This window comes from Nothobranchius furzeri, chromosome 9 (assembly GCF_043380555.1).
Source record: "Nothobranchius furzeri strain GRZ-AD chromosome 9, NfurGRZ-RIMD1, whole genome shotgun sequence".
In the NCBI taxonomy this organism is placed as follows: Eukaryota; Metazoa; Chordata; class Actinopteri; order Cyprinodontiformes; family Nothobranchiidae; genus Nothobranchius; species Nothobranchius furzeri.
Genome location: NC_091749.1, coordinates 51812302 through 51827594, shown reverse-complemented (window position 1 = coordinate 51827594; position 15293 = coordinate 51812302). Strand labels below are relative to the sequence as shown.

Here is a 15293-nt window from a genome sequence, read left to right as displayed (position 1 = left end):
GCAGTTGGTGAATTAAACAAGACACAATGAAGACTTTGTGACAAAACAGCAGCATGATAAACACGCAGCTAGGGCTGGGGGTAAACGATTATTTTTAAAACGATTATTCTGACGATTATTTTATCGAATAGTCGACTATTCTAATGACTATTTAGACAATTAATCTAATGATTATTTTTCTATTGCACAGTTAATAAAAACCAAAAAATCTCAAATAAATTCCTAAAAAAATTGATAAATTGTTACTGTAAGAGAATAAACACTACAGGCCTTCCATTTTGTGTAACACTGCTTTTATTGTGTTGCGGTTGGTTATGTTCTGGTGACATGTAGAACTTGGGAGTGCAGGCTGCTGCCTGAGAGGTGGTTGGAGAGATGGAGTGTTTCCATGCTGCTTTGTTTTGGTCACTTATGTGCGTGAGGCGAGTGGTGTTACGACCCTTCCTGGGGAGTTTGGCTTGTGTGCAAAAAGGAAGGGACAATAACGTGGGATTTAAAAGTTAAAATGATGATCAGGTTTATTTACGACTACAAAAAATCATAAATCTTTCCATCCACAGGTTGGGAGTAATAAAACTAATTCTGCCTGTGGGGAATTAAAACAAAAGTACAAATAAGTAGGGATGTCCCACTGGGCAAAGATTACTGGTTTCTGGACCAAAATAAGGATCTCCAAAGGTCCAAACTCTAAACTGGGCGGTTAAACCAAACTCAAGGTGATATTTTAAACTAAACCAAAAACCCACGACACTCTAAATGTAATAAAAGGGAGATCTACGCCACAAAAAAGATGAACTCTAAACGAAAACGTAACAGCCTATCCAAACGCAAGAAGCTGTTAGCGAAGATGCTAACAGTAGCTTTACCAACGTTAAATTGAAGTTACCGAGTTTAAATAAACCAAAAACACCCAGCAAACAGACCAGCAGGGAGGAGAGACTGCTACCACCAAAACAGCTCTCCTAATGTCTGAAAGAAGCTCCTTTATGAAAGGAGAAACGCTCCTGGTGATTTTCTACATCTGCGGTAGAGACGGAGCAGCGCATCTGACCCCGGAAGTTGTTGTCCGTTGCCGGGAGACGAAGGCGGGCAAAACAGGAAAGGAATCTAGTAGCAGAAGGACATTGTTCCGGGTCTTCGGTATTTGGCGGAGATGTTAGCGAAGGCGGAGAAGAGGGCGAACTAGAGGAAAAACATGCAGATTCCTCCTCTACAAACTCCTGGGGATGCAACAAGTGGGCGTAGTGCGTCGACTACCGGATCTGACGTCGACAAATTTTTAGAGTCGAGCCGTCTACGTCATCGACGCTTCGCTACAGCCCTACACGCAGCCCCACATGAACCGACCACAAACAAATGATTTCTGGAACAAATGTTTTAATGTGATTTGAACACCTTCTCACGATTATACGTCTCCCACTTATCAACGGTTTATTAAACTTTATGTAATCAGAACTCTAGTTGAAATAAATGGAGATTACATAATGTAAAAAATGTAAATGCAGTGAAACTGCGTCACAGACAGGAACTCCAGCTCGACTCACATGTCTGCCCTGTTTGGGACCAGTAGGGGTGCTGCTGGAGCTGCGAGGTGTGGGTCCCAGTAGCCCCCCGCTGCCCAGCAGACCCAGCCTGGCTGCTGGCAGGCTCCTGGAGGGCATCTGGAACTGGTGGAGGCTCCTCCTGGTCGACACGCTGCTCCCAACACAATCAGTGGTGGGCAGAGAGTTGGACTGACCAAAGCGGCTGCAGGAGGATGAAAGAAAACGTTCAATAAAAATTAGACACAACCTAAATTTATCCTTAAGCTTATTCAGGTGACAGAGAACCATTCTAACTCTGATAAACAGATGACACCTGAAACACAAAATCCTTGCTAAATACTTTTATTTTGTAATTTATTCATTTATGTAAGTCAGACTTCATGATGTCAGAAGGACTACCTCCTCTGTGCTCGGTACCCTGCTATGTCAAGGAGGGTTTTCCTGGGAATGGACCGAAACAGCCTCTGGACCTGTTGTTTCCATGACAACAGCCTCTTCTTCTGCGTCTCAGTGAAGGACTGAAAACACAGCGAGACAGGAGAAGAATTAGTACAAACCAGAAACTCAATAAAACAGAAAAATGTCACAAAATTTAGTTTCCTAATGCATTAAAATACAAAAACAGTTTCTAAGTGTGATCAGCCGATTGTTTATCCAATTCAAAACATTGAAGAGCATAATATAGATGTTAGCAGACACATGAATATTTTTCAGTGATGGATGTTGGAGACTACCTCATGGATGAGGCATTTGTCGATGAGCTGCAGGTAGGAGCTGATGTTGTCCTCGTCCGGCCGTGACACCAGCAGCTGTGTGCAAACTGAAGACGGGGTCAAGATTTAAAACAAGACTTCCTCATGAAACGCAGAGCGGCGGTGCACGGAGCTCACCTTTGCCCATGACACGAGTAAACTGACCAGGTAGATCCCCCTCAGCGACAACACTCGTGCCAGACTCGGCCTCCCCGGAGAGGTGGGAGCCGGGCGCTGAGCTTTTGCTCTCTGGGCCTAGCAGGGGGCGCTGCAGAGAGGACTCGTCGCCACCGCTGAAAGCTTTGATGGGACTCATGATCATCTGGTGGAGCTCCTGCAGAGGGGAGCGGAGGTTGCTGCCCTCCAGCACATCCTAGTGAACATGACATCAGTAAGTGAATAAACACACAGGAAGTTCAGGAGTTTTGTTACATGATGTCACTTTAAATTCAAACAACACACGATGACTCGTACTTACAGGTTCTAGTATAAAACTGGGAGGCATCAGTCAAGTGATGCTAAAAGATACACCTGCTTTTAATTTACAACTTGTGTCTATATGCATGACACACACCTTCTGCTCCCCTTTACAGAGCCATCAAGTCTGTACGGAAGTGTGTGTAAACCCAAAATACCAAGCAGCGGGTGTCGTGTTTCCTGATCCCTACGAAAGCAGCAGTAGCTCCAGTTAAAAAGAAGTGTTGGTGAAAAGGTTATGCCTGAATTTAGCTGGCCAAAGCAGTCCCTTCTGCAGCGCCCTTGAATATCATTGTCTGGCTTCGAAGGCTGAGTGTGTGTGTGTGTGTGTGTGTGTGTGTGTGTGGGGGGGGGGGGGGCGGAAGAGTTCAAATACCGGGCCCAAAACTCTCCCTTCTGGTGTTCTGTTACTGGTTCATCTTAGACACACAACCCTTACAGGAAATGACATGCTCACAGGATTAGACCCAGTGTTGTCCACGAAGATTACCGGCCCATTCAGCTGTTTAAAAACAAAGAAGTGGGAGAAAACGATAACAAAGGGCTGAGCGTGTAACCTTTTCCAGGCTTCGCAGAAGGTTCTGCCTGTCTTTGAGTTTCTGGATGCTGATCACAATCTTGTGTCTGGCTCCTTTAGTGACTTTCTGTCGAAGGAAAGGCATGTTAGCAACAGCACTGGAGAAATGTCTCACACTCATCTTTTTACATGTTAAGTTTGATAAGGACGTCACTAGCTCACCCTAAACACCTGTTCCTCAGAATTGCAAGAAAATTATATAAATCGGAGTTTAGTTTCCTTCAAAGTGATCGGCCAGATGTTTTGAGAATGAGAGGACACTCCTGATGTTTTTAAGCTAGCTGCCCACATTTCTGTGTAGACAGACAGAACTGGAGGAAGTGTGCAGCTTCCTGGGCAGCTGGAGCTGAATTAAATTTAGCTGCGTCCTGCTGTAAAGAATAGATTCCTCAATGTCTTCGTACACAAGAAACGTACGTGGTGGCTATATTTGTCTTCAATCATATATTTCCAACATAGTCGACTTTAAACAAATTCAAGACAAAAAATGGAGTTCAGTCCTAATGACATCATAGATTAAAGAGTATAGTACTCAGGAAATATTGTCAGCTACTCACTGTTGCCTTACACTACACAAAAAGCAACAAGCAACAAGTCCAACATTTAAGAGAGTAGGACTACTGATGCACCCTTCCTGCTTTTTATGTGTGTACATCAAACTTACATTCTGAAGACAGGATGAACATTTCTAAGCTCTGGGTTTGGACACAGACCTGTGTCCACACAGGGGACAACTGCTCTGTCCATTCAAACCTTCACCTTTACAGTCAGTTTAAAAAAACCAATACATTCATGGAAAGTTACATTTTTTAAGCCAGTGTGTGTGTGTGTGTGTGTGTGTGTGTGTGTGTGTGTGTGTGTGTGTATAAACCTGTGCCTCTAGTTGCTCTTCAGTCAATGACATCATCTCATCGTAGGCCATGGTGGAGAACAGAGGGGCATATTTATGGAGCCGGAGACCTTTGAGCCATGCAGGAACATCTGAGGAGGAGGCAGCAGGTTTCAGCATCAGTGAGACAGAAAACGTTCTCTCTGTTCTCTACAAATAATCAACAAAACCATTTTATACAAAAACTATTAGTTTGGAAGTAAAGTTTTGATGAACTCTCTCGTGCAACTAAGAAGGAATAAACACCACAAAATGTTATTTTATTTATAAACTTATTTACATGCAAAGCTGTTTTACTATAATTAAACTTTAATGTGTTTAATTGTTACCAAAAAATGACAAAAGATAAATGCAGAAAGTTGGATTTTGCTGAATTATTAATAATAGGAATGATAGGTCGAGTCTAATTTAATACAAACCTGTGAAAACTGTTGAAAATGTTCATTATTATGAAAATTCAGGATTTTTTTCCCCAACATGATACACCAGAAATCACAGATATATACACTGCTCAGCCCAAAAAAGTCACCATTTGTACTTAACTGCAATAGGTAGAAGCCTCCCATTGGATAATTACTGCATGGGCGATTATCTTTCAGCTGGCAGCAAGTTATTTAACCCCAACAGGTGCAATGAGTTCAATCTCATTTCTTAAACAACCATGTGGAAGGACACATCTGGTGGTCGTGGAAGAGATGTTACTCTCTTTGAGAAGGGTCTGACCATTGGCATGCATCAAGCAGGGAAAACATCTAAGAAGATTGTAGAAACGACCAAAACTGGGTTAAGAACTGTCCAATGTATTATTAAAAACTGGTCTGATGAGTCCAGATGAACCCTATTCCAGAGCGATGGTGCATCAGGGTAAGAAGAGAGGCAGATGAAGTGATGCACCCATCCTGCCTAGTGCCTACTGTACAAGCCTGTGGGGGCAGTGCTATGATCTGGGGTTGCTGCAGTTGGTCAGGTCTAGGTTCAGCAACAGGATTTGCTCCAAGAAAAAGGTCAGCTGACTACCTGAATATCCCAAATGATCAGGTCATTCCATCTTCCCTGATGGCACGTGCATATTCCAAGAAGACAATGCCAGGATTCATTAGGCTCAAATAGTGACAGAGTGGTTCAGGTAGCATGAGTCATCATTTTCACACATGGATCGGCCACCACAGAGTCCAGACCCTAACTCCATCATTTGGATGTGCTGGAAAAGGCTTTGTGCAGTGGTCCGACTCTACCATCATCAATGCAAGATCTTGGTGAAACATTAATGCAACACTGGATGGAAACAAATCTGGTGACGTTGCAGAAGCTTATCAAAACAATGTTGCAGTTAATGTGTGTCGTAATCAAAGCTAAAGGTGGTCTAACGTAATATTAAAGTGTGTGATCTTTTTCCTTTTTGGTGGCAACTTTTTTTTGGCCGGGCATTGTATTAAAGCTTATCAAAAAACATTTTCAGGACATTTAAAACTAATATAAACAATAATATAAAACCATCTATATAAGATAAAATGTAAAACACAGAGCTACAGAGCTCAGCCATGTCTCTATAAAGGGTTTCTTTCAGCATGTAGGTCTCATAAACTGATAAATACTCTTGGCAATTGAGTAAAGTTACCAGTTATCAATACTAAGCTTGGGCAGTATTATGGTATTACCGTATAGAGCCGGTGGTAAAAAAAAAAAAACCAACGGCATCAGTTCCAATACCTTCATGAAAAAAAACCCAGTGCACATAGGAGACGAGGATTACAAAAAATATAAATAGAGATACATAAAAGTCATTTAACGTATAAAACGGATGCGTGGTTGAATTTTCTGTTTTACATGAATTGTTTAAAATGTTTGGTCTAACATAATGTATATGAACCTGATGTCATCACGTGACCGCGCGGAGACACGCCGACAGAAAAATGGCAGCTCACACACCAGCTGACTCGGTGTCTGAAAACAACAACTTCTGCGGTATGGGAGTGTTTCTGGTTCAAAGCAAACTTAAAATGAGAGATGGTAAACACTGATGAGGTCATTAGTGCAAACAAAAGATGACAGCAAAAGATGCACGCCCCGTCGGCACTGCAGAGGAGCGAGCCGTAGCTGAAATAGCAGACTTCTGTTTGGAGCCTGTTATTAAAAGAGACGACAACACGCTTTTCTGGTGGAAATAAGCAGCCAGCCTTCACCAGATGTCACGACTAGCACGAAAGTACCCGCACGTCTCATCAAGCTCATCGAAGTGGGTTTTCAGCAGTCGGTCCACAATGATCTAGGTTGAAGCTGGAAAAGGTAAACATGCTGGTTTTTCAGCCGAAATGTCTTTTAATAAGATGTGTTTTCACCAAGTTGTTAATATTATGTGTGTTTTGTTATTGCTTTAGTATTAGTGTTTGTTATTCAGTTTCTAAACGGTGAAAGTCCAAACCAACAGCTTGGTAATTCTACTTGAGGCTTACGTGATAATTTTTAAATTAGGCTCGGTAATACCGAACACTGTGGTACAATGTGGAGGAAGCAAGACGGTATTAAAATTTGGATACCGCCCAAGCCTAATCAATACTTCAAACTCACAATCAAAAAGATTAGAAGAAGAAACAATCTCTTATAAAGCACCTCTCAACATTAAAAACTATATATATATATATATATATATATATATAATTCAAAAATGATTAAATAATGATTTAAAAATGTTTTAAAAAGAAATAATAAGCAGGACCATTTTAGCTAGTCTTCATCGTTCCTTAAATCATAGCAGAAGAAAATCTGTTATTTTAATGGTTGGTTACAAACTAAAAGCTGGACAGACAGAAGTTTAGGACAAAAAGCAGCTTTAGTGACAAACGCACATTTAAAAGAAGGAAAAATGAAAACTGCTGGAGGTATCCAGCACAACCATCAGTCTGTGTCACTCACCCCTCATGCCACTCAACTCCTCATGGAAGGAGCTGCGATGCAGACCTGAACTGCTTCCTAAACCAGCATCCTCCAGATGTTCACTGCCTCCACTACCTGAGGAGGCGATGCTGCTCTGGGGGGAGAGGGGGGCGTGGTCTGGAGCCGGGCCTCTAGCAGTGCGTAGGTCCTCCTGGGACAACCAGACGTGGCCCAGAGGTTGGCTGTTGGGGCCGCTCATTGGAGGCGTGAGGGATACCGAGCGCTTTAGGGTGCTGTGCTGCTGACTCCCACCTCCACTGGAAAGGACTGCAACAACAAAAAAATAGTAAAGACTGAAATCAGGAAATCTCAGATTAAACCTTTTCTAGTATCTGGTGCAGTGGTTCCCAAACGTTTCAACTTCTGACCCAAAACTTAATAAACACTTACAAACCCCAACATCACCAGTTGAACCAGTCAAACTTTACTCATATCCATTTACAACCATTAATTATAGCTTTCATATTAATTTTCATGAATAGGGATCATAATTTTCCAGTTATAAAGCGACTGAAGCTTCACTCTCTTACTGAATACAGCCAAGACTTCCATCTTCTGCATTTTGTCATAACAGCTGAAATCTGTAACTCATTTAAAAACACCAACAACCTTGAGACGTCAACTGCAATGTCCAAATAGTAAAAGTGGCAGCAGCATCCTAAAGATGGCTGGAGGGTGTAAACAGAATATAAAGGTGCAGAGCTACAGAGCTTTTTGTGCCGCCTCTCTGACGGGGTAGTCTGCCACCAGCACTTCAGTCTCTCCTCCTAGTCCTATATGTGGTCCTTGCTCTGTTGGCGCTATGTATAGGACTTCATGGAGACCGTTTAAAATAGCTGCCCAGCTAACATTTCAAGTTCCAGTCCCTAAATATTAGCTATTTTCTCTAAATACAGTCTCCCACAAAGGCTGCCTTACAAGGGAAAGGATGGTTGGTATGTGCTGCTGTGGCTTGGACTAAAGCTGAGAGTATGAGAGGAGGTCATCCGGATGTTCTATCAGTAGCTCACAGGTTGATGTGTTTAGACATTTATACTCCTGGTCATCACCACCATGAGATCAATGCCCTGTTGACAAGTTAAGAGATAAAAACTAGGTGAATGATGGATTAGCGACCAAAATAATGGCTATACTCGTTGTTGGACGAAACAAATAAAAAAAAAATATATAATACAGGTATGTCTTCCCACGATGTTATAAACACCAGTTAGCTTGTAGTATATTAAACGTTTACTTTCAGTGGTGAGAACCTGTTGCTCCACATCTCAGTGCTAGAGGCTGGGGTAACTATAGTTTATAGGTTGTGAAATCCTGAGGTCTTTGTGTGGGTCTGAAGCTGCAAGCAGTCAGAAATACATGAGGATTTTTCTTGGAGCAGTGAGCAGGGTTTTAAATGTGCCTTTATTTATAAACCCTCAGCTGTTTCTTTCATCTCCCTGAAAACGAAGGAGAAAAAATCCACCAAGCCCTTACATTCATGCCTGGAAATATCCTGCTCTGACCATAGTTATGTTCAATACCCTCGCAACGTGTTGTCTTCAAGCTAACACTCACTGTCAGAGAGCCAGGGGTTCAGCGTTTGCTTAGGTTCAGGGTTCCTTGGTATTACGGGATGGGATTTTATTCATGCATTACTTGTTATTGTGCTTTAATGTGTACTTTATAATTAATGCTATATTAGCAATCATTTTAATCCTATTAATTACAGCTCAGTTGTGTCATATGAGAAAAGAAAACAATTATCCTCAGAGAGCCACATTTAATAGTTTGTGTTTACGAGTTGAAGTTCAAAGACCTTGGTGTGAACTTGTGCAACGAGGTGGTCAGTGGTTCTGATCCTTCGAGCTAGGGCTGCTATTAAAATTGCAACATCTGGGGGCTTTGTTAAAATATATGCCATATAAGACATATGTGTTGTCCTCAATTAACGTGAAGTCTAGAAACAAAGTTTATAAATATATGGAACCAAATTAATTACCAAAACAGGAAACATAGTTTGTCTGAGAAAATGTACACATTCCACTTGACAAGGATCACATCCACGGCACCCAACCCTGACAATCACGCACACTGAAATCAGTCGACAAAGTGTGACTAAACATTTTATATGAAGCTCCGACTCATCAGAAGACTGATCAGAATGAAATAGTGAACAAGTGATCACACTTTTATGGTGGCACTGACCCACAAAGGTCTATCTGACAGCTTACTTTGACAGATGTTTCCTCAGTTGTACGTTGCTAATATCTGCTAGCATGCTAATGTGCTGCTGGAGGGTGTCTGAACTCTGCATCACCTGCCCTGTCTGTATGAGAAAACTCATAGTCGTTCTAAAAACTTGCTCAAAGCCTTCCAAACGGATGGCAGAATGTAAGCAACAGCATACTGTGATGCACTAGAAGCACAAAGTAGAAGAAAAACTTGGAAAGTTGAACGTTCATCAATAAGATCTAACTCTCTAAATCTTAAATGGTATACACATGATTTGGTACGTTTTTCCCAAGCCCCCACAATGCGGGTGAAAAATTGAGGCCAACGCGGAAGTGACAAAAATTGCAATTCCACCCTCATCCACTGGGGGTTGGTGTCAGAAGCGAGCAAATCCTCATTGACTTCCATGTTAAAAATACCAATTTCACAGCAGAAATAAACATGTTTACAGCCTGGTTCCAAAACATGTTTTGTGTTTAAATTATCTAGTTTACACTCATGACAACTCTGAGGGGGGTGAATTTTTTTCTCACTCTTCTGTTTAAGTGTATTAAAAGCCTAAAATTCTGTATAATTAATGAGCATCAGACCCATGTGACCACAGAGCTAGTTCCGTGGAAAGGCCTCAGTAGAGCTTCGGTCTGGCCTGGAAACTGCTCCGGGATTTTGAGTCTCTGTGTTTGTGTATTCTTTTTTGGATATTTTTTGTGCAATTGTTGGACAAAATGACTTGATGTGGTATTAATTGCACTAACAGAGCATCCAAGGAGTCTCCACTTCATTTTTTTTGGTAATTCAATTCAATTCAATTCAAGTTTATTTATATAGCGCCAAATCACGACAAGAGTCGTCTCAAGGCACTTCACACAATAAACATTCCAATTCAGGTAAGTTCATTAAGCCAATCAGAAATAATGTTTCCTATATAAGGAACCCAGCAAATTGCATAAAGTCACTGTGTCAGTGACTTTACAGCAATCCTCATACTAAGCAAGCATAAAGTGACAGTGGAGAGGAAAACTCCCTTTTAACAGGAAGAAACCTCCAGAGAATCCCGGCTCAGTATAAGCAGCCATCCTCCACGACTCACTGGGGATTGAGAAGACAGAGCAGGCACACACACACACACGTAAGTAAAATTATATTTATGTATTTTAGGTCACTGCCGAGCTGAACTTAGATTTTAACATGTACTGTTTAACCATGAAATTTAAATGTAATAGGGTAAACCCCAGTACATTTAACATAATGCTGCACTTTAGAAAATGAAATTGTTGAATTTTAACATGTTGGTGGAGCTGGGTTCCGACTATCGGCTTGTGGAGCTCTCGGGAGACCTCTGTTTTCCACCCGGTTCTCCCTCCCCGCATCTCTGTCTGATCGCGGCTTCTGTTTGATGCGCGGGCTGATGGCTTGTGGAGCTCTGGGATGGAAACCTTTCCACCCGGTTCTCCCCAGCGGCAGCTCTGCGCATCTCAGATCGCAGCGGCGCTTGTCTGCTGTGCGGCTGCCGGCTTGTGGAGCTCTCGGAGACCTCTGCATTCCACCTGGTTTTACCCAGCGGTCAGCCCGTCGTAAAGCTGACTCAGAAGCTCTGGTGTTGTGCACAGTTAACTCCGGTTGTAGCTAGGTTGCTACCTCTGTTAGCTTAGCTCCCACCTCCACGTTAGCTTTGGGTTAGCTTCAGGTTAGCTTGTAGCTAGTTCGACCGGGTGTCGTCAGTTGATCCCAGCCTTATAGCCCCACCCTCAGCTTCTCCTCTTTTCCCTCTTTTGGAATTGTCTGGGCTTGACGGAACCTGTGACACAGTCAAAATGGCGGTGGTGGCCACCTCCCATTTATCTTAAAAAATGTGTTATTGGAGTCTATTGAAACCCATTGTCCAATATTTATATGTCAATGGTTTTTCCTCATGTTTAAAGGTTCCATATCATGTCATTTTAAAACTTTGAGAGCAAAAGGAGGCACAGTATATGAGAAGTTTAATGTTGGCACTACTGAGATGTCATTTATCTTAAATACGAGTTATTTTCATCAGCCTGAATTTATACCCAGAAATAAAACACTTTGTTTCAGCTAAACTCCGCCCATGTCCGCTCTGAAAAAACATGCCTACAACAGCGTCTTAGGCGAGTCAGTCACTGTGTTGGCTATGGTGGTCCAGTGGTTAAGGCATCTGTCTGAGCACTCCAACCACTGGACTACCAAGTCTGTTACATGACACCAGTCGCCTAAGACACATATCCTGAGCTGGCCAGAGGAGACAGGTTTCAGACCAGAGACTAGCTTCCGAGAGAGGAGCAGGGTCTGATAATGAGACTAGTTTACATTGATGCTTTATAAGATTTTCAAAGTAAAACTCAAAATTTGCAGCTCAAGCAAGAAAATGAATGAATGTGGCCAAAATGGGTTTGGGTTTTATCAGGAGGAAATAACAATATTTCATGGTAAAAAGCTCCAAAAAGTGGATTTTCCATGATATGACCCCTTTAAGATATTCCACAAAGAACAAACTTGGATGTATCAAGTAAATTATTTATATATCACACACCTTCTTCACCCCAGAGTTGCTGGTTTAATTCTTACTTAGAGATTATCAGATGATGCTGCCAACTTTAATTATTTACTTTACAAAAGCTAATAGGATATACTTTAGCTGCATCCTCAATTTCCAGTCCAATAGCTCCACATAATAACAATTTTACATTTATAAGAGTATCAGGTCTGAAATCATAAAAGTGGCGTCCTCTTGTGATTTCAATCATTTTCAATAAACTAGCTGGCGATGAAAGGCGAAACATCAATTATATTATATTTCAATTATATTTAAGAAACATATTATTGTTTGGGTGCAGCATGATGATGCCACAGCTGGTAGCACTGTTGCCTCTCAGCGACATGTTTGCAGGGTCAAGTCCCATCTACGACCTTTCTGCATGGAGTTAGCATCTTCTCCCCATGAATGCATGAGCTCTGGCTTCTGCCCTCTGTCCAAAAAAATGAATGTCAGGTTGAATGGTTACTAAATAGTCCCTAAGTGTGTGTGACTGGATTTTTATCTTGTTTGTTTCTCTGTGTGTCCCTGTCATGTACTGGCAACCTGTCCAGTGTGTCCCCTGCCTCTCACCTGAATTCTGCTGGAGATAGAAACCAGCTCCCTACGACCCTACTAAAGAAAAGCGGTTCGGAAAATGAGTGACAGTAAGATTATTATAGGTGACGGAAATAACAAAGCCTCATTCCTAAAATGTACTAGGAAAAGAAGAGGACAATTGCAGTAGAAATGTGTATAAATACCACTTACCTGAAACTAGAAATGGTCTCAAGTGAACAGGAATAGATCTTTAAAATAACTAATGTCTGAATTTGTATAACAGTAATGTAATTAGTGTGTCTTATGGTTGAAACCTGTCACATAAACATGCCATGTCTGTCCAAAGCTGCTGGTAAAAGGAAATGGTTTAAAACATTTTAAAAACAGTACGGTGCACAAGACCACTAGAACAGAACTTTACTCACTCGTGTTACTTCCCCCACTGGTTCCAACCGTGTGGATGGTTGCAGGCACTGAGGATGATGGGTACAGTTGGAGGTGTCCGTTCTCGCAGCCCTGCTGCTGATGCCAGCCTCCGCCCATTCCTGAGTCCCTTGAATTTTGCCAGCCATTGAGGCGATCGTCTGAGCCGTAGCGCTGGTGGTGATGTAGGTTGTACAGATTGCCTGGTGAAGGTGTGTTTGTGGAAGAGGAAGATCCTGTAGAGGTGAGAGTGGATGGAGGTGTCGACTGGTGATGCTGATGGTGAGGCCCAGAAGGAGGCCGTTCCAGTGAATCTCCTCGCGCGGCCGCCCTCTCCTCCAGGTGGTTCAGCCAAAGCGCCAGAGCGGCACGGTCGTCCAGGGAGGTGGCAGGGTGGATGAGGGCGTAGGACAGGAGCTGGCGAGACTCCTCCAGGTGATGGCCATGCTCAATGGTGTGGGCCAGGATGCGCGGCAGCAGACGCATGTACTCACTCTTGGCTTCGGTGTTGCCAGGTTTGAGAAGTGGGAGATGAGTCAGGACCAGTGAGATGACATGCTCCTTAGGTTCGCCTTGCCACTGACTGATGAGAACTGAAATCACAACAAAAACAACAAGCTTTACACAACAGTATTAATCCACAAACATGCTGTGTTGAGAAAGCTTGTACATGTCTGTTTTATTAAGCGTTTAATAAAATCCGGTTAACAACTAATTAACTTCCTGTGAGGTATATTTACTGTGTCACACACCTAGTTAAACTGATGATAACTTAACATCTTTAATTAGCTTGAATAAACACTGATGGGAACAACAGGCTGATGCTTACAGGCCTCTAGTTGTTAACGGCTCCAATAACCTGTGAACACTCCAGATTTAATGAGAAAGACACACGAAACAATGCTGCAGCACCACCTTGTAGAAGGAATTAGACAAACGCTGTCCTGACCAACTACAGAAGACAACTTAACAAGGTCTGAAGGCTAATCATAAAAATGGTTCTGTTGTTCATAACCTGCAGGTCACCAAGCTCTACTGATGTCCGAGGCAGCGGGACGTCAGGAGTCTACTCCTTTTGTCTTGAACAACATGGCTATTGTTACCAACAGGTCTGGCGAACAGCTTTAGACAGCTTCACAAATAAATACAGGACACATCAGGAAGCAGACTGGCTTCACATCCTGCATGAGGGAAGTGTGTTAAATCTTTTACTACAGGGGGAACTATTAATGATGATGCTCTTGCCTGCAAGTCCCACACATGTGTGGCTATGTGATGATGTATACCACTAGCTGACCACTCAACAGGTCAAGCTCATCAATAAGTTTCTTATTAAATGTGTTTTCTGGAAGATCAGTGGACAACTAGCTCAGGTTTGAGTCTACTCAGCACAGAACTGACATATTCACACTAATCCATGCATTTCTCAGTGGAAAAATAAAGATAACCAGGAGATGTATTCAGATCTGTCAGAAACAAGACACGCCTACTCTAAGAACATGCCGCCCTGGAGTTTACAATCCGACAGTTACGCAAAAGGAAGAGGAAATGGAGAAATATGCTGGTTAAGAGGCTGAGATTAAATGGAGTGAAATGAGGAACAAAATGTGTGAAGAGGGTCGGGAAGTCACTCCAGTCTGCTCCTTGGATGATGTAATCCTTCATTCCTCTCTGTGAGGCCAGTCTCCGTCTATCTGGGAACAGGACCTGTTCGATTAAAACCGATTCCTTTACAAATGACTAGAAAACATTAAGATATAGCAAATTAACTGCAGAATACTCCTAAAAGCCCACCAAAATAAGAATGTTGCTACTAAATTTTCTTTTCTAGTAAAAAAAGAAGTTTTACAGAGATAATAGAAAGTCTACAATAATTGTCTCATTTCTACTGATTACGGGTGCAATTGCCTGTGTTGTCAAACTGTTACCAACCTATTAATGGGTATGAAACTCACACCTGGAGGTCAGGATGCTAATTATGCCATTTTCGAGCAAATATTTTGAGGCTGATAGGTAAAGAAGTCGAAAGGGAGCAGTTCCCTCAAGAGTGAGCATGCCCCACCTCTTACCACTGTAGGAGGAGTCTGAGTTGACACCCAGGATAAGCTAAATGTCAGCAGTGAGTAGAAACACAAGACTGTGTTTCACACATGGAGCTGATTCAAAACTGCAGATTAAAGATGTTATGATGGACCGGAATCATATCCAAGCACCAGCTCGGGGAGAAGATATGTAAAAAAGTCCTGAAACATAGCTCATGGTAGCGTTGCACTTGCTAAAGCCATTTAAAATGGTCAATGCTGTTGGTCAGCAACTCAAATTAAAGAAGAGAAATATGACTAAGGTGAGAAGATGTGAAAAAAAGTCATTTCGTGCTCGCGCATTTCAGGAT

At 42.2% G+C, this 15293-nt stretch overlaps 1 protein-coding gene across 1 annotated transcript in view; it reads right to left on the bottom strand.

Moving 5' to 3' along the window:
• Window positions 1–15293, bottom strand: part of samd4a (sterile alpha motif domain containing 4A) — a 62443-nt gene that overhangs the window by 15439 nt on the left and 31711 nt on the right. The window contains exons 3-10 of the mRNA XM_015953721.3: window positions 12904–13494; window positions 7153–7440; window positions 4222–4331; window positions 3331–3417; window positions 2435–2669; window positions 2279–2364; window positions 1944–2062; window positions 1545–1746 (exon numbers count right to left, since the gene is read on the bottom strand). Coding sequence (XP_015809207.1) covers window positions 1545–1746; window positions 1944–2062; window positions 2279–2364; window positions 2435–2669; window positions 3331–3417; window positions 4222–4331; window positions 7153–7440; window positions 12904–13494 — 1718 coding nt within the window. The remainder of the gene's footprint in view (window positions 1–1544; window positions 1747–1943; window positions 2063–2278; window positions 2365–2434; window positions 2670–3330; window positions 3418–4221; window positions 4332–7152; window positions 7441–12903; window positions 13495–15293) is intronic.